This window comes from Panthera tigris, chromosome D4 (assembly GCF_018350195.1).
Source record: "Panthera tigris isolate Pti1 chromosome D4, P.tigris_Pti1_mat1.1, whole genome shotgun sequence".
Classification (NCBI taxonomy): domain Eukaryota; kingdom Metazoa; phylum Chordata; class Mammalia; order Carnivora; family Felidae; genus Panthera; species Panthera tigris.
Window position 1 is genome coordinate 79,447,547 of NC_056672.1, and position 27,268 is coordinate 79,474,814.

At 53.8% G+C, this 27,268-nt stretch overlaps 1 protein-coding gene across 5 annotated transcripts; it reads right to left on the reverse strand.

The window, feature by feature from the left end:
- Nucleotides 1–666: 666 nt before the first annotated feature.
- Nucleotides 667–24,169, reverse strand: TRAF1 (TNF receptor associated factor 1). Of its 5 annotated transcripts, none has more exons than XM_042964325.1 (9): nt 24,049–24,169; nt 21,152–21,406; nt 20,998–21,058; nt 18,739–18,823; nt 10,107–10,172; nt 9,212–9,622; nt 7,215–7,392; nt 5,129–5,277; nt 667–2,880 (listed from the first exon to the last, which is right to left on the reverse strand). In XM_042964325.1, the coding sequence occupies exons 4-9, from the start codon at nt 18,805–18,807 to the stop codon at nt 2,662–2,664; spliced, it is 1,092 nt and encodes a 363-aa protein (XP_042820259.1). In that variant the 5' UTR covers nt 18,808–18,823; nt 20,998–21,058; nt 21,152–21,406; nt 24,049–24,169; the 3' UTR covers nt 667–2,661. The 5 variants fall into 5 exon arrangements, with proteins under 5 accessions (XP_042820259.1, XP_042820257.1, XP_015398569.2 ...); XM_042964323.1 differs by having other exon boundaries at nt 20,668–21,058; XM_015543083.2 differs by lacking the exon at nt 24,049–24,169 and adding an exon at nt 22,753–23,920 and having other exon boundaries at nt 20,668–21,058.
- Between the last annotated feature and the right edge of the window lie 3,099 nt (nt 24,170–27,268).

Below are 27,268 nucleotides of genomic sequence, written 5' to 3' on the forward strand. Positions count from 1 at the left end.
GGCGGACCACAGTGAGGAGACGGCTGGTGAGCCCCCAGCTGTGGGCAAATGCTCTCGGTGCTGACCGTGCTCACCCTCTCCTCCTAGGGGCGGTCGGGGTTGGCATCAGGGTCGGGGTGTGCCCACAGGGCTGGCCCCTGTGGCTGGCAGCGGAGGGACCTATTGCCTCTTGAGGCCTCCCATGAGGATGTGACCTCATCGGGGCAGAAGACACAGCCTTCAGCCAAAGGGAAGCTTGAAGAGGAAGGAAAATAACATGAAACCAAAGACCCGACTCCTAATTCCAGCTGCCTCCTCCACTTCCCTGTTCCCACTTGACCTTGCACAAGGCACCTGGCTTCTTTGGTCCCGGCTTCCCAATCTTTAAGACGGGGTGACATGGTGCCCGCCTCACGGGGGAGCTGTGGGGACCCAAGAAACAGTGGCTTTGCTTCCACCTTGCCTTCCCTCCCCTGGAATCACCTGAGAGAGGAGAGGTGAGGTGACAAGTGAGGTGACAGGGCACTAATCTCAGGGCTTTGCTGGAAAACACATGGGTGAATGTTTTATCTTAATTTTTAATTTTTTTTTTTTTTTAATTTTGGAAGAGAGAGAGAGAGAGAGACAGAATCTGAAGCAGGCTCCAGGCTCTGAGCTGTCAGCACAGAGCCCGACGCGGGGCTCGAACCCACGAACCGTGAGATCATGACCTAAGCTGAAGTCCAACGCTTAACTGACTGAGCCACCTAGGCGCCCGTTGAATGTTTTAAATCATCGTCTCGTCCTGCTGTTAACAGCCCAAAGGATCACCTGCGGGCGATCTGAGAACCTCCCCCCCCACCCCACTTCCTGGTGCTGCTTTCAGACAGCTGGGACTGCCTTGCTGCCTTGGGTGCTACAGCCTTCCCCTCCCTTCCCCTCCATGCTTCTGCCTCGCACACCCTCCCTCCCTGAAGCCAAGACTGCCTCCCACCTTGGTGTCTCCCCCCTCCCCCACACTCCTATCCTCTGCGTCTCAAAATACTTTAAGGCTGAGTTTCAATGTCACTTCTTCCATGAAGCCCTCCCTTCCTGCTTCACCCAATGGACCTGGGATCCTGTGCCTTCTCTGAGCTACTCTTCCACATCAGTTTCAAAGATCTACTCATGTACCTGTTCCCCCCACTGAACTCAGTTTCTCCAGGGTAGGGCGCACATCTTAACCCCTCCCCCCTAGTGTCTGGCGAGGGGAGGACAGGAGGGGCTCAGTGAGGCTTTGCTGAAACAGTGGCTGCCGCTCACGCTGTAAGAAGCGAGGATGTGTCTCTTCCCATCAGAAACGTGTGAGCAAAGGCAAGAACAGCAGTTGTCTTTAGAAGCAGCTTGTCCTCAATCCCGTCAGCTCAGCACCCAGGGTGGGGGGACGAAGATGTCATTCGCCAGGACACAGGTGCTGAGGCAGGAGTCCCCAGAACTTGCTGGGCCAGACCTCTACGTGTTGCTTCCACTTGTCCAGGGGAAGCAGGGAAGTCTCCACTACTGACCAGCTGTCCGCCGCGGGGGCAAGAGAAGGAAGCCTGGCATGTTCACGCACAGCAAGGTACTGTCGAACATACAAAGCACTCGTGCTTCCTTGCTGTATTTGGGCCTCGTGAAACCCCGTGCACGGGGCAGGGCCAGCGAGGGTGCTGCCCCCCATTTTCAAATAAAGAGGCTCAGGCGCTGTGGGGTACCCGGTTTGGGCCCAGGTTGGATATGCACTTCATGGAAACCTCAACAGAAATGTACAAAAATTTCTTTCTTTGGTTTTATACATATTGAAAAGGACAGCCTCTGCTCAGTGGCTCAGAGGCCCTGATCAGTCAACTGAGAGAAGTGAATACCTTGCTTAATTAGGTGACACGAGATGCAGGAAAGTGCGAAGGTGGTGGGGCCTCCAAGGGAAGGAGAGCAGAGAGTCTGTGCCCCCCTCCTTCTCCACATTTCTTCCAGCTGATCCTGGGAGCTTTCACCTGGAGGAGGTGCAGGGGAGTCCTGCTGGCGGGCACGGGGCTCAGGACTACGCGGGCCCCTGCACAGTGGGGAACGGAGATGCCAGACCCGGCATGGCAGGTGCTGTGCAGGCCAGCCCAGCCCACCTGGTGGTACTGAAGGAGAGTCAGAAGCCTGGTGGGCATGAGGTTCCTGAACGTTTCCAGAACCCCTTCAAGTCCTAGGTCTCTTCTGGGCCAGAGGCCCAAAACTGGAGACTTTCTGGGCTGGAAGGAACTTGAACGTCTTTAAATCCAAGCCCCAACTTGATGCCTTCCCGCCCTGGGCAGAGATCTTCCTGTCTGAGAATTTCTTTGCTCAGGCGCTCCTCCCTATGCTCACCATCCATGCCAAAGGCCTGGTCCGTAGTCCCTCCCTCCCTTGGTCACAGTCGCCTCAACCTGCAGGGTTGTGTGCTCGGTGCAGAGGGCAACGAATGACCCAGCTGCCGTCTCCTGGACCCTTTGCCCCTGTGGTCCCAGCCCAAGGCCCTGCCACCTAAGCTGATGGCCAGCCACGGTCAGTCTAGCAGGCCCGCTGAGATCCTGCCAGCCCGGCCCAACATCGTGCCCTGGGATCTTGGGCGCCAAGGGCAGGACCTCAGTCATCTTACTAAACCCCCAGTGGTGCTCGCTCGGGAGTCAGGTGTGGTTCGCACAGTCCCTACCCGCCCTAAGCGCTTGTCTCCACGATGCACTTGAGGAACATGGTGTCATCCTTCACGTAGGCATGCCTGGGTGACTGCAGCCTGCTGAGGGGGAAGAAGAGTGGGCAGCCACTGGCCACGTTGGTCTCACTCTGCGGCCGCTGGAAGGATGCCGAGCTCAGGTCGGGCCGGAAGGCGTCGATGGCGTGCTCGCGGTTGTTCTGGTCGAGAAGCATGAAGGTGACCTGTGCGGCAGGGGGCAGGTGGGAGGTCAGGCCCTGGGCGGCAGCACCGAGGGACACCTATACAGCCCCTCTGCCCCTGAGCTCAGGCAGACTGGTAGCCAAAGCAGCAATGTGGGGACCACACCTGGCATGCGGCAAGACCCGGTTAATGGAAGCATCTGGTTTCTGAGCAGTCTTCAAGGGTTGCCCCATGAGTAGGGATCAGAAGGGAGGGAATTCAGAGCTGTGGTCAACTTTGGTCGGGTGCTAAAGGCGGGACCAAGCACCGACGAGGAGGCCAGACTCCATGGCCTCCAGCGCCCCTTCCTGCTGGGAACTGTTTGATCCATCAACTACGGCTGGAATCTTCTGGGGCAAGGCTGGGGGCAAGAACACACAGGCCTTCTGCAGAGGGGCTGTTAGTCAATGCCCTGAAATGTGAATGGAGTTTCTGGGATGCACAGATACGCAGCCCCTCAGAAGCCAATGATCTACGTGTGACACACACCCCTTTCTCCGGCACCTGTCACTGAAACACCCGATGCCTACCATAGTGGTTCTTGAATTGGGCAGCACTTTATTTTAAAATGTGGATTTATTTATTTGGCGCCGGGGTGGGGGGGGTAAGGGGGGAGGGGCGCGGGGGAGGGGTGCAGAGAGAATCCCAAGCAGGCTCCTTGATGTTAGTGTGGAGCCCGATTCGGGGCTGGAACTCACCAACTGGGAGATCATGACCTGACCCAACACCAAGAGTCGGACGCTTAACCGATGGAGCCACCCGGGTGCCTCTGGCTGCACTTTAGACAGCCCTGGGAAAGCTTTAAAAACCCTGATGCTCAGGCCTCACCATTTACAGCAGTGAGACTAGCCGTTGGTATTTTAAAACTCTCCCTGACAGGCATGGGAACCACGACCTGCCGACTGACTCATACCCAGACCACTGTGGCGTCCCCACCCCTGCCCCACCTGTCTTCCGTCCGTCCCCCTCCACCCTCCACCCTCCACCCTCGCTGAGGTCTGTATGCTCGACCCCACCCCTTCCTTACCCTGCCCCCTTGCCATTGCTGTTTGCCTGCAGGGAGTGCCCAGCCTTCCCCCACCTCCCTGCTCCTATCCTCCTTCTAAATACTTTTAATAGGCTTTATTTTTTAGAGCAGTTTGTGGTGCAGCGCCAAAGCGAATGGAAGATGTAGAGATCTCTCCATACCCTCTGCTCCTACCCAGCCTCCCCTCCCCCCCCCAGCACCCACCCCAGGGTGGTCCATTTGCTGACGCACCTAAACTGACACATCATAATCACCCAAAGTCCCCAGCTGACCTCCGGGTTCACCCCTGGTGCTGTGCGTTCATCCTCTGGGTTTGGACAGATGTACAATGACATGTATCCGGAATTACAGTACACAGAATAGTTTCACTGCCCTAAAAATATCTGTGTTCTGCCTCCTCTTCGCCCCCTCCCCCCGCCCCCAACCCCTGGCAACTACTGATATTTTCACTGTCTCCATAGTTTTGCCTTTTCCAGAATGTCATATGGCTGGAACCACACAGTCTGTAGAGACCGTTTCAGACTGGTTTCTTTCACTCAGTGATTTGCATTTAAGGGCCCTCTCTGTCTTTCGATGGCCTGGTGGCTCATGTCTTTTTAGCACGGATAATATTATCCACTCACCTACGGAAGGACGTCTTGGCTACTCCCAAGTTTTGGCAATTATGAACGAAGCTGCTAGGGCCATCTGTGTGCAGGCTTTTGAAAACAAAAGCTTTCAACTCGTTTGGGCAAATACCAAGGAGTGTGGTTTCTGGATCATATGGTAAGAGTATGTTTAATTTTGTAAGAAACTGCCAAACTACCTTCCAAAGTGGCGGTGCCCCATTTTGCAATCCTGCCAGCAACGAACGAGGGTTCTGGCTGTTCCAAGTCCCTGCCAGCATTTGGTGTTGTCAGTGTTTTGGATCGCGGCCATTCTAAGAGGTGCTCAGCGGTTAACTGCCTCCTTCCCTTTTCTCTGAAAATGCTGCCAGTTCAGTCTAGCCCCCCAGCACCTCCACCAGGAAGTTCTCCTTATTCACCCCAGCATGTGAATTTCATTTCTGCGTGCCATCCCGGGGAGCTGGCCCAGGCATTTTAGTCCCTGGACTCATGATAGCCATGGATACCAGACGTGAACTCCGGCTCTTCTCTTATAAAAGGGAAACTGAAATGCAGAGGGGACCAGGGCACAGGCTTCCCCACCCCGCCCGGTCACCCCCACCCACCCCCAGCCCGTACCTTGTTCCGAAAAGGCCAGGGCAACAGAGCATCATACTCCCCTCTCATGACCACAATGAAGAGAGACAGGTGGGTCCTCTTCCCCGTCCCGTCCCCGTTCAGGTAGAGCCGCAGACACAGCTTGTAGCCGTACTTGGCAGTGTAGAAAGCTGAAATGTGGAAGCCAGAGTCAGCACAGGGGTAGCTGGAGGGCACTGCACCTGCAGGCGAGGAATCTGGGACCTGTGCTAGGCGTGCCCAAGGTCAGTGGCTTACGACTAAGCCGACTAAGCCATCTGGGGCTGGAATCCAGCGCTCTTCTCCATTCCAGGGCATCAAGGAGAACCAGGCTCTTGGAGATCATCTAGCTCAGTGGCTGTTAACCCGGCGTCAGACCACAGATTGCCGGGCCTGGACTTTGATGCACTCGTGCCAGGCGAGGACTGAGAATGTGCATCTCTGAAGGGGCATGGTGATGCTGTTGGCTCCCGGACCACACTTTTGATTTAACTAACCTGCATTTTGCAATGGGGAAACCAAGCCCAGCAAGGGCAAGTGGGCTGGCCCTGGTCTCACAGTGTGCCTGGGGCAGAGCCAGGCCTAGGGCCCCACAACACTGACCTCTTTCTGCTGCCCTAGGCCAAGTGGTGGGGGTCCCCTGGAAGCTGGGGGAGACTGGGGTAGCTCACAGTTCTGCCTGCCACCTCGGCGAAGGCCCCTGAGGGATGAATCATCATCCCCCAGTGATTACGCAGAGGGGACCGTGGGCTCTCTCCGTGGGTGGCCGAAGGGGCCATCCAAGCGTGGGTGCCAGTGGCTGTCACCACGAGGGCCCCTCTGGGAGGGGCTGATGGAAGATGGTGGGGCGGGGGCAGGCAGAAAGAGGTGGAGGAGGGACAGACTGACAGGCTGACTCATCTGTCCCCTTACATTTTGGTAAAACAGGAAGCCAGAGACACTGCTTGCTTTTTCCCCCCCTTTGGAAAGAAGTGAGGAAAAAAGGCCTACGTGGAGGAGGTGAGGCCACCCCATGAAGGGGGCTGCCCCTGAGGAAAGGGGCCCGGCTTTGGGAGCCAGCCCTGCTCTGTGCTGTGGAGCAAAGGCCAATGCCTCTCTTCCTCCCAGCCCTGTTGGTCGCGGGTGCAGAGGAGCTGAGGAACAGGGAAGGTATGAAGCTGGGGCAAACGTGAGAGGCTGTTAAGATTGTAATTTGCAGAGGGGCACCGTGGTGGCTTGGTCAGTTAAGTGTCTGACTTCGGCTCAGGTCATGGTCTGGCGGTTCGTGAGTTCCAGCCCCGTGTCAGGCTCTATGCTGACAGCTCAGAGCCTGGAGCCTGCTTTGGATTCTGCGTCTCCCTCTCTCTCTGCCCCTCCCCTGCTGGCGCTCTGTCTCTGTCTCTGTCTCTCTCACAAATAAACATTAAAAACTTAAAAAAAAAAAAACAAACCCATAATAAGATTGTAACTTGCAGAAATCCTCCTAACGATCCACCCCCTTACTTAGACGCATGTGTGTTAGGAGTCGGGAAAAGCACATAGGTCGGAGAACTTTGTGCACAAATATACACACTGTTACAGAAACGGACACCGGTTAATTCAGAGAAAAGTCTACTGAGTAACCAGCCAGGCCCAGGGGCCCCAGAAATGAATGCGAAGTGGCCAGGTTTACAAAGCACTCACTCACATGCTACCCTCAAGCTACGAAGGCACGTTTTACTGAACTCTCCACTGGCCTGACTTCAGGCCACTGGCTCTCTGACGGCAGGGGCCTGCGGGATGCCCCTGTGGAAAGCATCCTCTGCACCCCTCTCATTTCCTCGAGCTCTGGTTCCAGCACTCTCTCGTAGCCCATAGCCACATAAGTAGACAACAATCTTATTCTTATTTGCAGAATGTGACTGATCTCAGGGAGGCAGAAGGCGTGCCCGGTTCAAACAGCCTGAGCTCCATGTGGCTGGGCGGGGAGCCTGCCTCCTCCACGGTCCCAGTGTGGCCTCAGCGGTCACAGCATGGCAGTCACAGAGTTGGGCTGCTGTCCCTGCTTGTTTCCTGGGTCCAGGAGAGCCTGCCTCCCCCTGCTGGTCTGTGCCCCGGGGGGAGCCGGTACCTGGAGAGAAGAGGCTGACGGTCCGGCCACAGGCCGACTCGTGGCAGCGCCTGGTGACATTGGTGATCTTCCATAGGAAGGTGCCGTCGAAGGAGGCCTCCTCCATGAGGCGGAGGCTCTGCTCCAGCTTGCCCAGGGCCTGGTCTTTCTGGGCCAGGGTCTGCTGCAACTCCACCACCTGTGGGGAAGCCCATTCAGCCAGGGACACCAGAATGCAGCTTGGGGATGGGGAGGGGATGATAGCATAGAGAGACAGATCTGTTGAAAGTATGCCTTCCTGACCATGCCTCCCTCAAGTATCTGTTTCTGTTCATGCTGTCCCTCCCGGCTGGAATCCCTCTGCCTTTCTTCTCCACCGGCCACCTCTATTTATCCATCAGGAATCTGGCACACACAGCCCTTCTTCTGGGAAGCCTCCAACTACTGCCCTCGCTCAGCTGGTCTCTCTCTCTCGTCTGTGTTCTACAGAGCCCTTACAGCAGTTTTTTTTTTTTTTAATTTTTTTTTTAACGTTTATTTATTTTTGAGACAGAGAGAGACAGAGCATGAATGGGGGAGGGGCAGAGAGAGAGGGAGACACAGAATCGGAAGCAGGCTCCAGGCTCTGAGCCATCAGCCCAGAGCCCGACGCGGGGCTCGAACTCACGGACCGTGAGATCGTGACCTGAGCTGAAGTCGGACGCTTAACCGACTGAGCCACCCAGGCGCCCCCCTTACAGCAGGTTTATAAGATGCATCTTTCTGCCCTTCCTACCAGATAGATGATTTCTCCTAACGAAGGCTGGGCCCATGCTCATTTTTCTCTGTGTTCAGGCCTTGCAAAGTTCCTGGCATGTAAGAGTAGAGCCAGGAAGGCTGTTGATGGACTGAAGCCATGGTTGCTGCCCTCAGAGAGCCCTCCTTCTAACTGGGGCAAGAGTTACATGAAGAGAGGCTTTACTCGGTCACTTGAACCCAGTGCCTTGCTTTTCTGGTGGGTTCCCCCGTTGACATTTGAAAAAAATACAGATTTATTCTTGGGTATGCTCAGGTAGGGAAGGTAGGAATGGAAGTGAATATCCTTTAAGGAAATTGAATCCCTGATTTTACTGATGGGAAAGCTAAAATCTTGAGAGGGGAAACGACTTACTCAGACCTACCCAGCAAGTTAATGGTGGAGCTGAAACGAAAATCCAGGCCTAACTCAACTTGAGACAATGATATAGTATTGCTGGACCATCACCCCTCCACCCCCCCCCCCAAAAAAACCCCCAAAAACCAAAACCCAGCAACAAAAAACAACATTAGCATGGTGACTGGTTATATCAAGAAAAGTATAAGCTCTGGAACAAAGGAGGGCATAGTCTTGCTCAACCAAGAACTATCAGATAGGTGAATTATCTGGAGTTGGTCTGGGACCACCCTCCGAGTGTGGGGAATTCTCTAGAGACTGAGACAGAGCATATGAGGACAGCATGAAGCAATGTGCTTTGATGAAGGTGTGAACACACCAGGAATGTTTAGCTTCAAGAAGGAAACACTATATCTGAAGGGCTTCTATGAGGACTAGAAGGCAGAATTGTTTTGTGGGCCCTGAACAATGCAGGGGAGACACAGAGAGGCTGATTTTAGTTTAGCATAAGGAAGAACTTTCTCATAGTGAACAATGCAGGGGAGACACAGAGAGGCTGATTTTAGTTTAGCATAAGGAAGAACTTTCTCATAGTGAACAATGTCTACCAGTGGAATGAGATGCTTGGGAAGGGACTATCCTTTCAAGGAAGAAGTTCAGGCAAAGGAAATGAAGCATGCTGGATGGAGGAGTTTGCCCTGGACTACAACTTGAGACTCGGTGCTCTTCCTGAGCACGGGAGAGATATTTCTGATGGGCAGGGGTGATTGCTCTGCGCGCGGAGAATGCTTAGAAGGAAGGCGGCTGGTCCGCTGCTCTGGAGACAAGATGGGGCCAAGGGGACCCCCGAGCCAGCCTTGAAGGTAAGCTTGCCTCCCATGCTCACCCTTTGCTCCAAGCTCAGGATGTGTTCACGGTCCAGCTGGCTCTGGTGGATGGAGGCTGCTAAAGCCAGGTGGGAAGCCTCCACCTCCTTGTTGAGGACAGCGACGATGTTCTCAAACACACGCAACTTCTCCTCTAGCTCAGCCAGGAGCTTCTCTTTCATTAAGTGCTGCAGGGCCAGCTCATCCTGGCTCTCAGAGCAGGGTGCCCGGTAGCAGTCAACTTCCAGGTCCCCAGCCACCTCCACGGCCGCCTGTAGCTGCAGGTCTGACAGATTCTGCTCCAGGGCCAGGGGCCCAGAGCCCAGGCCAGAGCCCAGCTGGGCCTTCCACTGTTTCACGAACGCCAACAGCAGGTTTAGGTGTGTGGTCTGGGAGGTGACCTCATGCTCCTGCATGAGCTTTGGGCTCCCCTGTCGAGACAGCGGGGCTGGTCAGTGAAAACAGAGAAGGCTGAGGAGAACCAGGGACCGGGGGAGACACCTGCCACCCAACGGCTGCCAAGGAAAGTCAGATCCATTCACCCAGCACAAGGGTGTGTGTAGCAAGAGGGATTTGGATGAGGATCCTGGCATCAGACACGCCCAGGCTGAGCCATGTGCACCCCAGCCTCTAGAGCAACAATTCTGCCCTGCCCTTGAGTGCATTGATAATTCAGGACCACGGACAGAGGCCCGGGTGGGGGGTGGGGGAGGGGGTGTATTTTAGCGATGCTACGGGGGCCCAGGTGAGACATTAAGAAGAACTTTCCTGAGTACGGGGATGATTCACTAGTGGGATTTGTTGCTCGGGGAAGTCATTAATGTAAGGGACATCCAGAGGAGTAGCTTGATGTTGTGGGAAAATCTGGGAGGGGCTGAAGTGGGCAGGTCTCCTTTCTCACATCCGGATGCTTACCTTGTAGGAGCAGCCAACACCAGCAAAGGGGCACCCAACTTCAGCCTCAGCCACCTCGGGGTGATCCTGGAAACAATAACCAGGTCATTAGGTGTCACGTGTGTCCCAGTGGCCACCACTGTGGCTCCCTGCAAAGCACTGGGATCTGCCAGGGCATGAGCTGGGCTGGCTCACATGACTTTGCACAGGCTGTTCCTTCTGCCTGGATGACTCTTTGCCCTCCTTCGAGCATCAGCCCTTGCAGGACTGTCCTTCACAACAGGGTCAAGGCCTCTGTCATGATCCTGGGCAGTGCTGCTACTTCTTGCACTGGGGTATGTTCCACCCAGCCCTACAGGTGTCATTCGCTCTTTGGTGGGCCCCACGGGTCTGGGGGTCTGTCACAGCTGTGCTCCCAGCATTGTCCCAGGGGAGACACTGGGAGCATGCTGGGCTGCATGACTGAGCACCTCCCTCCTCCTGAAGCCCAGGGGGCCGCTGCTCCCAAATGCACCCCCCTCCTTGGCAATCCATCCTTGACTGACTGAGGCATGTCTGCTCTGCACTGCTGTCCCTTACAGATAATGTGTGCCCTGCGGGGAGGGACGCAGACAGGATGCGACAGCAACTTGACAACACTGTTAACCAACTTATGCACCTGAGGAGTTTACAAAATGCTTTCATGATCATGATTCTGATCAGGGCCCCTAACAACACTGTCAGGAAGGCAGAATAGTTTTTTTGGTTCCCATTTTACTGATGAAGAAACTGAGGCTCATAGAGGGGAAAGAGTCTGCCCAGGAAGGAACAGCTATGGAGCAGCAGAGCCACAGAGCTCTTTCCACACAATATCACCATCTCTTATCAAGAATAAACCCATGGGAGGGGGTGCCTGGGTGGCTCAGTCAGTTAAGCATCTGACTTCAGCTCAGGTCATGATCTCACGGTTTGTGAGTTTGAGCCCCGCGTCGGGCTTCGTGCTGACAGCTCAGAGCCTGGAGCCTGCTTGGGATTCTGGGTCTCCCTCTCGCTCTGCCCCTCCCCTGCTTGTGCTCTCTCTCTCTCTCTCTCTCTGCCTTTCTCTCTCTCTCAATAATAAATAAACATTAAAAAAAATAACAAACTCATGGGAGATTGGCAGAAAAAATTTTCCAAAACATATTATCTATAAAGGGCTTGTATCCAGAATATATAAAGAGCTCTCACAATTCAATAAACGACAAGCAACCTAACAAAATGGGCAAAATAATGAATACATACATTGGAAAAGGAACTAACTAACCTATGGAAATATGCTCAACATCACTCATCATCCCAGAAATGCGAAGTATAACGAAATACTACAGTGAACTACCACGATCTACTCACTAGATGGCCAACATTAAAAAAGAGCGACAATATCAGTTTCTGGTGAGGATGTGGAGGAACTTGGGAGTGAAAAATGATACACCCAACTTTGGAAAAATTGATGCAAGTATATCATACAGTCAAATGATACTTAAAAAGCAACTTTCTTATAAAGCACGCTTATAAAGTTATTGCACAACCCACACATTGCATTCCTAGGAATTTACCCAAGAGAACCTGAAACACACATCCCTGTGTGTGTGAATGTTCAGAGTAGCTTTCTCCATTATGGCCCCAAACTGGAAGCAATCCAAGCATCCATCAAGGGGTGAATGGATACACAAAGTGTGCTGTGTCCACATGCTGGAACATTCCCTAGCCATCAGATGAACTGAACTGCCGATACGTGCAATGACACAGAAGAACCCCCAGAGCATTACGGTAAGTGAAAGAAGTCAAACACTACAAGAAAAGACTACATACTATGATTCCATTCTTAGGAGATTCTAGAAAAAAATAAACGCTGGCGACAGAAAGTGGGTTCAGTGGCTGCCTGGGGCCGCAGCTGGGGAGACCGACTAGCCGGGGGGCACGAGGAAGCTTTTTCAGGCGTGGAAACATTCACCACCTTTGCTGTAATGGTCACACGATGTATACATTGCTTGGCATTCGTCAAACTCGAGCGAAATTCACTTGAGTGAGTTTTATTGCGTATAAGTAATACCTTGATTTTTCCAAGAGCTTTGTTTTTAAAAAAGAATAATGTTATGCGGCAAAATGAAGGGAGATACGGAGAAAAGTGGGGGGAAAGGAGAGGTCTTTTAGGCTAAGCAAATACAAGGCCACACTAGTTATTATTCTTTAGAAGTAAAATAAACAAGAGCTGTGGGTTTACTGAGTATACTTGGTGTGGGGCACAGAACACAGCTCAGCAAAGGGCCGCCCTCCCCTTCACCGCCTGCCCCGGGGCTTCAAGCACAACTTGTTCCCGGCAAGGAATGGAACACAGATGTTTCACCGGGGCGGGGGCAGAGGGCAGCTTTGGCAGAGACCCAGCCTGTGGCGACAGGGCCTCTCCCAGCAGGTAGCTTTCAACACTTGGCAACAATGGAGTGCCTGAGGCTAGAAGCGGACCCGGTTCCTGAATGAAGGGACGGACCAGGGGTAAGCTCTCGCCCCCTAAGTCTGAAGTGAGTCACAGAAGGGATAACGAAGCAAAAGTGACAAAACTAAGGGTGGAATTTCAGACATCACCCACAGGTGGAGGAGCACGTGTTCTTTTGGCCGCTGCACCTTGCTGGTGTGGTCTGTGCGGGCAAAGCGCGCTGCGGCTCGGAAAGCACCTTCTGGATGTATCAGGATGCGTGGATGGGCGTGGCCTGTGATCGGCCTCCCGTGGCTGACAGGGGACGGGCAGGTGGACGCGGGAGGCCTTCCGAGGCCTAGGTGGCCAGCCAGGCTGCCCACAGGCCCGCCACGGTCCGCCTCTCGCTCCTTGGACTGCCGCACGGGTTAGCGGGCTCTGGGGTCAGCCCGTGGGGGTGCAAAGCCCATCTCAGTCACCTCACACACTGGCTGCTCGGCCCTGGGAGAGTCGTTAACCGCCCCCTGCCCCAGTTTCCTCATCCGCAAAACGGGGATAATCATAGTACGCTCCCCAACCGCCTCATGGAGTTGTGAGGATTACATGAGCCGATGCTTACAAGCGGTGGTATGAGTTACTTGTTGCTGCTGTGACAAAATACCACACGCGCAACGGCTTAAAACAACACAAATTTATTCTCTTGACAGTTCTGGAGATCGGAAGCCTTAACCTCAAGGTATCGGCAGGACTGAGTTCCTTTCCGGAAGCTCTAGGAGGAGAACCCGTTCCCTTGCTCCTTCCAGCCACAGCCTGCGTCCCTCAGCTCACGGTCTCTTCCTCCACCTTCAAAGTCCGCAGCACAACAGCTGCCAAACTCTCTGACTCTTCTGCCCTCCTCTTATGAGGACCCTTGTGATGACCCTGGAGCCACCTAGACAATCCAGGGTAGTCTCTCCATTTCAATTCAATCTTTAATCTAATCACATCTGCAAAGTCCCTTTTGCCGCTGTTATGGGCGGACTTGTGTTCCCCCCACCCCCCTCCCCACCGCCCTCCCCTGACCCCGCCAATTCATCTGTTGAAGTCCTAACCTCCAGAACATGACTGTGTTTGGAGACAGGGTCTCTACAGAGGTCAACATGAGGGCATTAGGAAGGCCCCTAATCCAATAGGACTGCCGTCCTTATAACAAGAGAAAGTTTGGGCACCAAGGGCGGGCGATTTGAAGATGCTGGAAGAAAACAACATCGACAAAGCCAGGGAGAGAGGCCTCAGGTGAAACCCACCCCGTTTTCAGCTTCTTGCCTCCAGAACCATGAGAAAATAAATTTCTATTGTTTCTGCCAACGTGGTCTGTGGTGTTTCGTCACCGCAGGCTGAGCAGACCAATCCAGCCATGTAAGATGACGCAGTCCCAGATTCCGGGAGTTAGGATGTCGACATCTGTGGATACCATTCTGCCCATCAGAGTGTTCAATAAATGTTAGCCACGATTAGTAGCAGTGGTATTATATTATTTGTATTTTTATTCCTATGGATTAAGCATTGCCCTTAGGACGTTTTTTTTTCTTTCTCCCGTTGCTGTCACATACGTGCTTCTCACTTACTTATCACCTCTCGAACTCTTAATAACTAATCCCGTAAAGCCCTATTTTGCCGTTCGATTTCCTCGGGAGGCGAGGAACATCCTCGGCGTATTCGTCTTGAAACTGCACCAAAGCACTCTTGCGTGTTATCTCGTGGGATCCCTGCAGTGATCTCTGGAGGCAGGCAGGGTGCCAGCAGCTTCCTCTTCATACAGATGGGGAAACTGAGTCATGGCGCGTCTGAGGTCACACCAGGCTGGGTCTGGGTCTCCTGTCCCGTAGTTCCAGGACCTTGCAAGGGTTTGCTGCCTTCTGGGCACCTGTGTGAGCGCCCGCCCCATCGGATCTCACGGCACCATGAGGAGGAGGTTGGGGCTTTGAGGTTCTGCTTGTCGTCCAAGTGGGGAATCTGAAGCTCAGGGATGACCAGTGATTTGCAGGGGGTGATGCAAGTCCAGGGCAAAGACGAGGTATAAGCCAGGGGCCTGGAGTCCATGACCAGGGTCCCTCCTCTCACCAAAGGGTGGCCTCACCTGAAGGCTGGGGACTGAGGGGCAGGAGAGGGAATCAGGCTGGGGTTGCAGAGGAAGAACGGGGCATCTGTCCCGGGCCAAGCCTGGTATATGTCTGGTGCCATGAGCGGCCCCTGTGTGAGTGGCCTCACCGCCTGCAAACTGCTAAAAATAAAATTCGCAGTGGAATTTTCTCTGAAGAGGAAACAGAAACAGAAAACAAAACCCCAGCCCTGAGGGAACACTTGTCCTTCTGTCTGTATCCGAGAAGTCTGGGGGCATGTGGTGTTCCCAGCCACCCTGCTTACCCAGGCCCTTTGTGATGGGGTCATCCAGAGCCCCCCCCCCCCCCACTTGGGGGCCTGTGGGCTTCCGAGAATGTGAGAGCATTAAGAGAGTGCCAGAGCAGAAGAAGGGCCTCTGTGAAGCCACTGCACAGAACACAGGGCCTGCGGTGGGCCAGGCACCGACCACACTGTTGCATCAGACCCAGAGGCTGGCTCAGGTCTTGCTCTGGTGTCAGCTGAGAGATAGGCACTTTATGGCGACAGGGCGGGCCGGGTCAGTGTTTGTCTACCTGCCAGTTCCTGCCCTCCTCTGTACCCGAGCCAGTTTCCTCTTTGGGACCTTCTGCTCAGCTCACCACTTCCTCCAGGAAGCCCTCCCTGAGTCTCCTAGTAGAAAGCAGTCTTGCCTATTCCTGTTTTTCCACAGCACTTGGTGGATTCCAGTACTTTGGGCCGACTGTGTTATTTAAACCTGCATAAAACACTTGGGGTGATCCCTCAAGAGAAGACGCCATCGGCCTAGGTTTGCCTTCCCCCCCTTGTCGTATGACTTTGGCTCAGGCACACCTTCTCACTGAGCCTCAATATATTACCTAAAATCTAGGTAAAATAGGAATATTACCATCACCCATGACATAGGATGTCATGGGGTCGACAAGGTTACAGATGTAACTATCAAGTTCAGAAGTGTAAGGGTGCAGGGGTTCATTTCCAGGCATCACACATCAAGGGACACCGAGAAATGGGAGAAACAGTTATCTCAAACGCACAGAGACTGGGGACAGACTCCAGAGGGACACAGTCAGTGTCTTCTCACAGATGCAGGCCTGCTTTGGGGGACAGAAGCCTATGACTGACTTGCCTTTTGTGGCCGTAAGGGAAACAGACTTCGGCTCAGTCCAAAGAGGAACCAAGAGGTAGAAGTGATTGTTTCAGGAGGTAACGAGCCCGTGGCTTACTGTCAGCCACCGGCATCAGATGCCAGCTTGCTTTTGGCCTTCCTGAGCTGTCTCCAAGGGAAGAGAGTGAGAGACGCCCCCGTATTCACAGTGTCGCAGGCAGGCAGAATTGAACGTGATTTTCCAGCCACTGCGTTGCCCCCTATTTCACGGTCACTTCTATAGGAACGTCATTCCAGGCAAGAATGCAGCCTCTAACTAGGCCAACGGTGATCCTTTAATATCTGTGTCTTACGTTAGCTAATCAGCCCGTGGCTGTGAGCATTTCTGGGACAGATGTTACTCTAATGAAGTCAGAAGACAAGGACACGCCGATAAGCAGATGGCATGGAAAGTGTTCACAAGGCCGGGCACCTCTGGGCTGGACTCGGCCGGACTCCGGCCACCCCGCACCCCATCTCCCAGGTTTCCCCAGATGCACAAACTTCAGGATGACCACATATGCAAAGTGTTGACTCCTAATCAGCTGCTTTGGTCAAAAGTCCCCCAAAGTTCCCATCAGGGGCGGGAGGGGTCAGAGGAACCTCTGGTCTTTCCAGTCGTGGCTTTGTGCAGGTGTGAGACTTCTGGCTCATGCTGGCCCCCAGCTTTCCACTGGGGGTGCAGTGCCGACCTCCTCAGGCGGGGAAGCGGGGGTGGGGATGGGGTCTGCCGTTGCCTGCGCCCAAGAGGCAAAGGCCTCCCACGCAGGCAGCACCCGCTCCCACCTGGAAGCCTGTCACGGTTCCTATCATTCCACCATTAGAGTCATTTCATTGGATTTAAGGCGGCAAGTTTCAAACTGTGCCCTGCAGGATGCCAGGATCCCCTAAAGTTCCTCGGAAGCTGGGACAGAAGGAAAGGGGACAACTAAAGGTTACAGGGTGTCAGGCTCCCCCTCAGTCAGATTCACAAAGATGAGAAATTAAAAGCCCTGGAGAGATCTAAACTCTCTCTTACTTATATTATCCGAGATTTTACAAGGCGTGTGTATTAATTTTGTTAAGAGGCAAACATAAACCAAATTGGAAACGATCTTCCTGGAGCACTCAAGCAGGCAGGGGCCTCAGAAGGCATGTAGCATACGGCCTCCTCTTTGCGGGTGGAGTGGGGGGGTGCCCCGCAGAGCCAGGGGTCTGCTGGGGTCTCAGGGTTAGCTCACTAACACGTCCCAATGGGGAGGCCTGCCTCAGTGTATCCAATTAGCTCTTATACCATGTTGCAAGCTGTACAGTTCTAGAAAAATGCATCGGGTCCCCACTCTTATTTCCTTGAGGGCCTGCAGGGGAGGGGCTGCTGAGGAAAGGATGGGGGGGGCCCTCAAAACCAGCTCTGGTCGGGGGCAGGAAATTCCTCCAACTCTCTGCAGGAAGGGGGCCAGGATGGAGAAGGGAGAGGAGGGTGTGGAGACTTGTCGGCCTCTGGCTTCCACAGGAGGGAAGGAGAGACGCCCACACAGGTACTCTGGACATCACAGGTCCTGGAAAGGCTTGGCAGAAGCCAAGTTCGCTTCTTCGTTTTACAGATGGAGAAGCAGGCACGGGCATTATCTTGGCCGCGCACGGAGTCTACAACATCCCTGGTCACCAGGCTCCTGACCGCTGGGCTGTGGTTTCAGGACAAGGAGGGAACTTGGGCTGAAAGAAGCCAGGTATCTCGCAGACAGGGAGGGCGGTCGAATGGTGAGACCCTGGTCACTAGGGCGTTTCACGCCGAGACTCCCCAGTGGGTGTTGGGGCCCTACGTGTAAGACCAGGGGTGTGGATTTAGAGCTATGGTTCTTACAGCTTGGGACCAATACAAGTTTTGTTTTGTTTTTTTTAAGCCAGAAGATTAACATAAAGACTGCCACTTTTTTTTAAAATTTTACCAAGTAAACACTTTATCAAAAATCCCGCCATCTACTATCACTGTCGTTTCATTTGTACACGTACAGGGAGGGCATAATCCCAGGGTAAAGGTTGATTCTATAAGTGGAAAAGATTCTAGTTTTATATAAAACAACAACAAAAAAAAAACCCCCACAAACTCACTACAATTTCCTTATTCTTATCACTTTGTCATATACCGGGGGGACTGGACCAGATCCGGTCAGCATGCGGGAATCTGCCCTGGAGACATGCCTGGTGAGGGTTCTTCCAGCTTGGTAGGGACAGAGTTCTAAACTGCGGTGCCTGAGAATGTGTCTTTGGCCCCTCACACGTCCAAAGCTATTTCTTGTTCCTAGAAGCACAGCGGAACTTGAGACAGAAGCTGAGAATGCCTCTCCCTGTCCCTGGATACAGGGGCAGAAAGAAGTGTCTCGATCGAGAGGTGATGCACCTGTCCATAAAGGGCCAGATGGCAAATATTTAGCGCTTTGAAGCCTCCGTGGCAACTACTCACTTCTACTGTTGTAGGGCAAAAGCAGCCACGCACAATACGTAAATAAATGAGCAGGTAGTGGCTGCAAACCAATAAAACTTTATTTATGGACACAGAAGTTTGAATTTTATAAAATTTTCACGTGTCCCAAGATGCCATTCCTTTGGCTTCTTAAAACCATTTGGAATATAAAAGCCATTCTTAGCTTGTGGGACACACAAAAAACAAACAAACAAACAAACAAACAAAAACAGGGGGCAAGCTAGATGTGGCCCATGGGCCGTAGCTTGCAGACCTCTGGTCTAGACTGGTGTTCTCGCCCTGAATCTGTCACAGATCGGCGAGGTATCTTTGGGTAAGTCCCCTTGCCACTGTGAATGTCAGTCCCCCCACTGCTTACAAACTGATGCAGTCCAGACTCCAGACAAGGGGGCAGGTATCTTCCAGAGACTTTGTGGGCAGCTGCCCAATGGCTTCCACCTCGACAAAAGGGAAAAAAAAAGGACAAATACTCTTTCCAGGCCGTGCCACGTACCTTCTCCTGAGACAGAAGGCTTCTTGGGCTTACAGACTGGGGGTCGTCCCCTCTGCATTTTGGACACATCCGATCCTCGCCATTCCTGGGGACACATGAACAAAGCCTGCTGAGTGAAGCATTCGTGGCTTCTCGGCACCAACCTCCATTCTTGTCGCTGCAAACGCCCAGGCCGTGCCCGGTTTCACAGCTGATTTCAGGTGCAGGTAGGTCCGCAGCCCCAGACCCACCATTCCCAAACTTCAAGAGTACTGGGCACCCGGTACCTTCCCATAGTTCGCAGTGAGCTCAGTTAGCTGCTACACCTGCCCTGGGGTGACTGGAGGCTATCATCACCCTTATCTACCCCACGTAGTGTGAGCCCTTCTGTTTCACGGCAGAAATATTAACATGCCCCCGTCCCCGCTGGAAGAATAAAGTAGTAATGCACTGACTTCCTTTTCTAAAATCTGAAAAAGTCCCGAATTCCAAAATATACCTGAGCCCAGGGGTTCCGGTAGGGATTTGTGGATGTGTGGTTATATTTGCTCTTCCCGGCTTCCTCTATTAGGCTTTGGGTCTCTTACTTTCAGTAATTCTGGATGAGCACAGTCAGAATAAGAAGGGGCCTCAGAGAACAACCAGCCTGGGTTTCCTAACCAGGAGTGGGTGTCAGACTCTGAGCGCAATGACACTTGGATCTATGTGCTTTGAGAAAGCTCCCGAGGGGTTCTGAGCCACAGTGAGAGCCACCCGTCAGGCCCAGCTTACACGGGAGGAAAACGAGGCCTCGGGGACGTATGGGTTGGCCAGGTGCAGACCGATTCAGGAGCTGGGCAGAAGAGACCCGTTGCAAAAAGCCTGAGATGAACCCCCCCAAAATCAGCTTGATGGTAAAAGCAGTCAAGCTTTGCTCCCCGCCTTCCCCCGCCCCCATTCCCCGCCTGGCTTTTCCACAGCCACATCCTCCCCGCTCCTCACAGCCTCCCCAGGCAAAGCCCCAAGCAAAGGTCACGTTGGCGCAAGGCAGTTTGGGAGCACGTTGGCCAGGAAGCTGACCGGGGACAGGCTGCCCTAATCTCTCCATTAGGCCTCATTGTCCCCATCTGTAAAACAGGAGAATAACGGTATCCACCTTTCCTGCCTTCTTGGAAGAGCCAAGGAAACAGTGCTTAGCACACAGCAGGCGCATAATAGTTGCCTCGGATGGGATGTGGATGATCATATTGTCACACCTGAATTATTTATATTGTAACTACAAATATACACGTTTTTACATATTATATACAGCATGTATGATGTATATTATATGTACTTGATACACATGTAAAATGTATATTCTATGTAAATACATGTATCTGTATTTATATGCGGATATACACAATCTAATATACAGAAATAGATAAATATAGATGTGTATAAACATAGACATCTGCTTCCCCTTTAAAAGCACTGCCAGCACACAGTATAAGGAGGTGGGTGGTATCGTGGAAAGAGATGTATTTTATGGCACTTTGTCATTTGCTACGGGAGCTTATGCTCATCCTGACAAGAACTCGCTCGTGCGTTGTTGGTTGGGCCTCGTACCAATCCCGGGAGGCAGAAAAGAGCTTTGCAGGCATTTTACAGACGGAGAAGCTGAGGCTTCGAGATGTTAGGCACTTTGCACAGGCCACACAGGCAGAAAGTAGCCCCGCTGGCTGCAGAGCCCGCCCCCCCCCCCACCCCCTGCCCCGGGTGGCCTTCTGCAGGGGTGAGGACAGCTTTCAGTGCCTGCTTCTCTCTCCACCACCAGTCAGAAGGGCCAGTGGCATGGACTGCATGGAAAGGGTGTGGAAACTGAGGCCCGGCCAGGTGGTCACCTGCCTAAAGCCATCGGTTCCTCTCACCCTCTCCTCCTGTCAGGGGTCCCTCCCTGCCCACCCACCCTTTGCTCCTCCGACCCCTCACCTCACGTTCTCAGAGAGACAGGCAGCACAGCAGAGGGCCCTGGGCTCTGGTGGGTCCGGGCAGGCGGTGGGGGGCCACCCAAAGGGAAACTCGTTCTCATCAGGGGCTGGGCGGGGGCTGCTGGCTGAGCCAGAGGCCATCCCGGGGTCCCAGGCTGGCCTGGGGGGCCCGTCTACGCTCCTCTGGGGCGGGGACCGGGCCTGTAAAGTCTGTGCTGAGAGAAGAGGTGAGTTCTCTCTGGTGAGCAGGAGTCTGACAACTTTATCTTTTTGCTGGCTTGTGTGGTTCAACGTCACGGCTGAGTCACAGCAGGGATGGGGCAGGAATTACCCTTTGTGGTGCAAAAAATCCCCTGGATGGTGACTGAAGGCTTTAGGAGTGTCCAGTCATTCTTTAAAGTGAGAGAGAAAAGAAAACAAGTCAGAGAGAAAAAAGAACCGCGGATTTTCAGGAACTGCAGTGAAAAGTTCCCCTCTCTGAGCACCTTGGGCTGCTTCCTGCTGGCTTCCTCCTCCTCCTCCTCCTCCTCCTGGGGACTTCAGTGGTGCGGTCACAGCCGGTGTTCCCTGGCACCCTGACGCAGCCTAGAATTCTCGGTGAGGGTGCTCACCGCCCCAGTGGAAATCCCCAGGGTTCTGAGGCTGGTTCAAAAATGCAAGCTCCAGGCGCTTTAGCTGTGCGCTGGCCAGAGTGTCTCAGGTAACAGTCACTTCCTCACAGTGGGTCTTCTTAACCTCATCTGTAAAAAAAAAAGGAGTCGTAACAGGTTGTCTCCAAGGCCCCTCTGGGCTCTGAGATTCTGGAAGCCGGTGGCCAAGCCACCGGAGGCAGCTGAGAGGCTTCTGATGCCCCGGCCCTGCCCGTGGCATTCCTCGTCAGTCACGGTGATGACACAGGGCTCTCCCCTCCTTTGAAATTAGGCCTCGGGACCATGATCTGGGCCCTCCCCCCCACAATGCCCCACTCAGGAAGTCATAGGTGGCCACATACTTGGGTCAGGCGCTACCACGTCCTGGCTCTGAGGAGAACAAAGCTCGAAATAAATACTAGGTCGCAGGGAGTTGGGCTCAGTGGCCAAGTGGGACGGAGACCCATGGCTGTGTAGGAACTATGGTCGCTGGTATGTCTTCTGCATCCTGGGCAACATTTTCCTTCCTATTCCATAGAGCAACCTGCTGAGAATCCACTGGCCGCATATAGGCACAGAGGAACGAGATGCCTGGTCCAAAGTCAAAGCCCCCAGTAGTGGAGCATCAGCAACAGGTCTGTGGGACTCTAAGGTCCGTGTTCTTTTACCCAAGCGCGAGGGACAAAAAACAAGGCAACTTGGTGGCGCTTACAGAGCTGGGATGGAGGGCAGGGATCCCAGCCTGTTTTCTCACCTAGATCCACATCTTCCTATCCTGCTGGATTTTGCAAACTTTCATAGTGATTTCAAATCATGGGCTTTGAGGTCTGACAGATGGGAGTTGGGATCCTGGGTCTTCCATTTACTAGCTTTGGGTCCTGGGACATGGCCTTTAACTCCTCTGAATGTCAGTCTGTGCATCTGTGAAATGGGGATAATAGTTTCCACCTTCCCCGTCTGGTGTGATGGCGGAATGAAGTGAAGGGTGGGAACCTGGCGTGGTGCATGGCCCAAGGGGACTGCTTGGAAGGCTTTGGCATGGTGTTCCACTCAGGGCCACTATGCTCCCAGCTCTTCAAGATCAGGGAACAGAATTAAGATGGTAAATTTTGCTTATATAGCGTTTTCACACCCATCAACTTTACTTGAGCCTTGTAAGTGGGCAAGGCAGGTCAGATGTTGTCCTCTGACCCCAGAAAAATTCAACTGCCCCTCTTCGCTGGAACGACATTGGGGCTCCTGGCAAAGAGGGCATGGTACCCTACCACGGCAGTGTAAACTGGGACCTCCCTCTTCACCAGGGCCAGCCATGGCCTGGCCCTCTCAGCAAACGGCCTTGAGGCCTACTTCAGAGAAAGGGAAAGGCAGTCCCTTAACCACATACCCCAAACCTGCAAACTTCCCTGCATCCCCGCCAATTCTCTCTTTCCCTTCCTTCGGCATAGACAGGCACTTACCTCCCATCCAAGTTCTGGGTCCCTCTCTCCTAGTCCCCTTTCTCTCCTCTCGGTCTTCCAATGCCTCCTTTTCTACCAGCTCTTCCATATGAGCATCAAAATATGCCCAAGTTGTTCCAATAATAAAAGTGGAAAATGATCGGTACGGCATTTTAGGGCCACGTTAAGTACTTTCAACTGTCTCAGCTAATCTTCACGTGATCCTTAACAGGCAGGCATTGTCCATCATCATCATCATCCCCATTTTACAGATCAGAAACTGAGGCACAAACTGGTTAAGTGACTTGTCCAAGATCTCGCAGATAGTGTGCGGGGACCCCTGACCCCAGAGCCTGTGCTTTAACCACATGGTCTGCTTTAAACTGCTCTTCACCCTTACCCCAAAGTCCTCCCCTGCGTCGACACTCTCTCCTCACTCTATCAGAACTTCTGGAAAAGACTGGCTGCATGGAGAATTCCTCACTCGAATCTCCGGGAACCATCTCCCCAAGATTCTCAGCGTTGGAGTCACCAAACGCCCGGGGCCTGTCCCGGCTATCCAACCTGCCCTCTGGCCAGCACCTCACACCATTGGTGGCTTCTCCTTTCAAATTCCCTTCCTCCCTTTGGCTTTCGCACCCTCTCCGTGTACCTCCCACCCCCCACTTCTCCGGACACTCCTTATCTTCTCCTTGACCCCTTTCTCTTCTGCTCTGAACCTCCACTGGCCCCATCTCCATGGCTCCACCGCGGGATCTGCACGGTTGGAGTCTCTCCGCGCCGCATACACCCCCTCCTCCCAGCCGTCCACTTGCCCTTTCCGGCGCCCTTGACCAGACCCCTGGGTCTCCGTGGGCTGGCCCCAGGATGGGGTTGGGCGCTCGGCTTTTCGATCCCATAGCGTCCCCCACAGCCCCCTGCTCCATGAGGCCGATGCCGGATTGCCTGTCTGTGCCCCCCAGCCTCAGTCGTGCATCCCTCCCGCCCCCGGGCAGGTGACTGTCGCCTCGCCACCGCCACATCAGGTGCGTGCCCAGTGCCGAGAGCAGAGCGGCGCCCGCCACTCCTCGAGGAGGGGGCGAATCCCCGGGGCTGCCCCCGCTGCCCGCAGGAAGGGCTGGGGTAGGAGTCCGGGGGCGGGCTCCGCAGCCGCGGCGTCCAGGTCACGGGCCGCGCCGGGAGGCCTGCGCCTGGGGAGTCCCCCGCGCGAGCGAGCGGGAGTCGGGGCGGCCCGGGCCCGGGAGCGCGGGGGCGGGGGCCGCCGGCAGCCCCGGGGCGGGGTGGCCTGGGGTGGGGGCGGGGTGCAGTGCAACCAACCTCGGCGCCGCCGTCGCCGCCGTCGCCGTCGCCTCCCCGCGGCCCAGCGGGAGCTTCCGGTGGGGCGCCGGGGACGTGGCCCGGGAGGCGGAAGCCGGGAAGGCCCGGGGCAGGTCCCCGCGGCCCCCGCCGCCCCGGGGGCCGGGCGCCTCCCCGATGGGGAAACTGAGGCTCGGGGTTGGGGTCTGCAGCGTGGGCGCCGGCACGCGGCCACGGCCCTTCTCCCCTGGCACAAATGCGGGACTCAGAAAAGCATTCGCGGAGGAAACGAATGCGCACCTGGGGCTCGCCCCCCTGCCCGCCCCCCTCTCCGGCTTGCCTGAAATCCCGCGTGGGGACGGGACGAGCAGCAGCAACACCCCCAAGCTTGGCTCTCCTGGGTTCGCGCCAGGAGCCGGGCCCAGGGCTCGCGCGGCTGCGGGCTGCCCGGCGCGCCGCGGTCCCGGTTGGCGCGCAGCGGTCCGCAGAGATGCTGCAGAGCGGTTCCGAAGGCACGCGACCAAACTGGATGTTTTAAGGCACCGTGTCTGGTTTCACCTACATACGCACGCACACCAGGCCACTTACCCGCCGTGCGTTTGGGTGCATCAGTCAAAATCGTTACGGAACTTAGTGGAATTTTTAAGAGATACGAACGGCCTTCGGTTTTATGAATTTGACGAAGGCTCCTTCATCACGCCTCTGATAGCTGCAGGGCTGTTAGCTGAGGGAGGAGTGAGGCTGCCCACTTGGTTGGTTTGCTTCGGTTTTAGTTACTGGGAGAGGCATCTAGTAAGTTCTCTTTATGTGTCAGGATCTCTCTTTTTTTGGTCTGATACTTAACTGTGTTTTTATTTTAAAAGAAATTTAATGTTTGTTTGCTTATTTATTTATTTATTTATTTATTGGGGGGGGGAGTGAGCGGGGGAGGGGCAGAGAGAGAGAGAGAGAGAGAGAGAGAGAATCCTAAGCAGGCACCCACCCTCAGCCTGGAGCTGGAGGCGGACCGATCTCCCCAAGCCTGGGATGGTGACCCGAGCTGAAATCAGCCTGATGCTTAAGCACCTGTGTCCACCCAGGTGCCCCCCCCCCCCCCCATGCCCGGGGTTTAGTTTTTTAACCTGAGATGTGTTTAAGCCTCCTCCCCAGGGCAGACCTTCTTCTAGCTTCTCAGGGAGTAGCTGATGCTTCAGGCAGAGAGCTGTGCTGCTGAAGGGCGAGCCTTCAGGTTCTCCCTGGAGGGGACACACCTGCTCAAGCAGAGGGTCTCAGGGGCTTCTAATAGTGGCAGTCTGTGGGAAGTTTGACCAGTGGTGTCCTCTGGAGGGTCCTTCAATCCTGAGAGGAAAGGATTGAGTTTTGCATCTCTGGTTTAAAAACTCATTGATTCGGGGCATTTGGGTGGTTCTGTTGGTTGAGCGTCCGACTTCAGCTCGGGTCACGATCTCACGTTTGTGAGTTCAAGCCCCAGCTGGGCTCTATCCTGACAGCTTGGAGCCTGGAGTCTGCTTCGGATTCTGTGTCTCCCTCTCTCTCTTCTCTCTCTCTCTCTCCCTCCCCCACTCGTGCTCTGTCTCTGTCTCTCTCTCAAAAATAAATAAACATTAAAAAATGTTTTTAAATTAAAAAAACCGATTCCCGACTCTTAGTCCAATCTGGGAAGGATTTGGGACCTGTGAAAGCCATTCTCTGGTCCCACCTCTCTCCCAACCACCTCTCCGCCCCCCAAAACAAAGCAGTGTAAGTGCACCAGCAGCCTGACCTCACTCTCTTCATGTGTCACTTCCTGTTTTCAAATTAATGAGCTCATTTGGTGGAAATTCACCAAGGGAAATAGTTTAATTTTGGAAAGTACCAAAAACTTATCTGTAGTCATTTGGCTTATTCTGGGGGGCTCTTGAAATTGAGGGGGCCTCACCAGAGGACCTCTGAGTGCTCAGGGAATGGCGAGGCTGAAGAAATTGAAAGCCAAGCCCCATGAGGCTGAATCTGACTCAGAAAGGAAACGAAACCTTTTGGAGACCACTCATCTCTACCCGGTAGAGAAAAAAAAATTTTTTTTTTCTAAAAATAAGTTTAAAAAGAAATGTAGTCCGTCTGGCTAAGCCCTAAGATCTGGTGGTCTGAGCATGAGGCCGCGACTGAGGAACAAGAAAGAGAACACAGGGAAGTAGGGAGGGTTTGAGCCTCAGCGGTTCCTTTCACATCTGTATCTGCTGGGTTCGTTCTAAGAGGCACCAAAAGACTTCCATCCTCCACTTCTGCCCCAGACCTTCAGCCACCAGGCTCTTGATATTGAAGTTGCCCTCCTGCGCTCCTAGCCTTTTGAGCTTGTGGCTCCTGAAAGGAGCTATGTGCTGAACGATCAGAAGGACGCTGGGTAATTAAAGTTTTGTGAGCCGTGCTGCACTGTTCGAGCACATGTGACAAGCCCCTTACGTGTCCGACCACCTCCTGGCCTGCCCTATTTCCTAGAGCAGAGATTTTTAATCCCTTCCAAGATGGAGAATAGAAAAACGGTAAAAGCTGACCACGCTCTGACAACTTGGTACTGGGAGGAAAGGGACTGTAATCTTCCCTCTCTCTGCCCCCACCCGAAATCTCTAAGCGATATGCTGTAGGATATATTTATATACTGGAATGAGCGCTGGATTAGAAGTCAGACTTGCGTTCCGTTTGGTTTTTCCTCGCCTCTAACCAGTTGTTTGGGATAAATAAATGAATGCTTAAGTCATAGTCCAAAAAAAAAATAGTTCATAGATTTTTTTTTTAATAGTGGAAAATAACCTTAAAGACCATAGAATGGGTTGGGTTTTTTCAAACTTGTATTAGCTCTAGGACTGTGTCTTTGAATGCTTTCTCTCATGGAACCCAAATAGATAAAAATGCAAGAAGCAGAGACTGTGTCAAACAGAGCAGGTGGCCCGGAGCCTGTGCACTGGGCTTCTGTCCTCCCTAGCCTGACCTCTGGGCTCTGGGGATGTGGTTTAGAAAATCATGGACCTAATGAGATGTTCTCAGGTCCCACATGCGGAAACCGGGATTCTCTCCTGGTCTGACTTGCCTCAGCTGTCCCAGGCTGTTCACCCTGAACTCTGACAATTGTGACTTTGGAGTTTGGAACTATGGAGTTTAGCTGCTGGTGACCCAGGGCATTAGGGGAAGGGAGACGTTATCCTGGACTGGGTCATCAGCCTTCTGGGGGAAGGCAGGATCAGGTGTCAGCCTGAGCATCCGGAGG

Coding starts and splice junctions, on each gene's coding strand:
- TRAF1 (XM_042964323.1), bottom strand. CDS start 20,807: ATGGCCTCTGGCTCAGCCAGCAGCCCCCGCCCAGCCCCTGATGAGAAC. Junction 9,623..10,106: donor GTGTTGGCTGCTCCTACAAG/GTAAGCATCCGG, acceptor CTGTCTCGACAG/GGGAGCCCAAAGCTCATGCA. Junction 5,278..7,214: donor CGTCAGCCTCTTCTCTCCAG/GTACCGGCTCCC, acceptor TCCACATTTCAG/CTTTCTACACTGCCAAGTAC.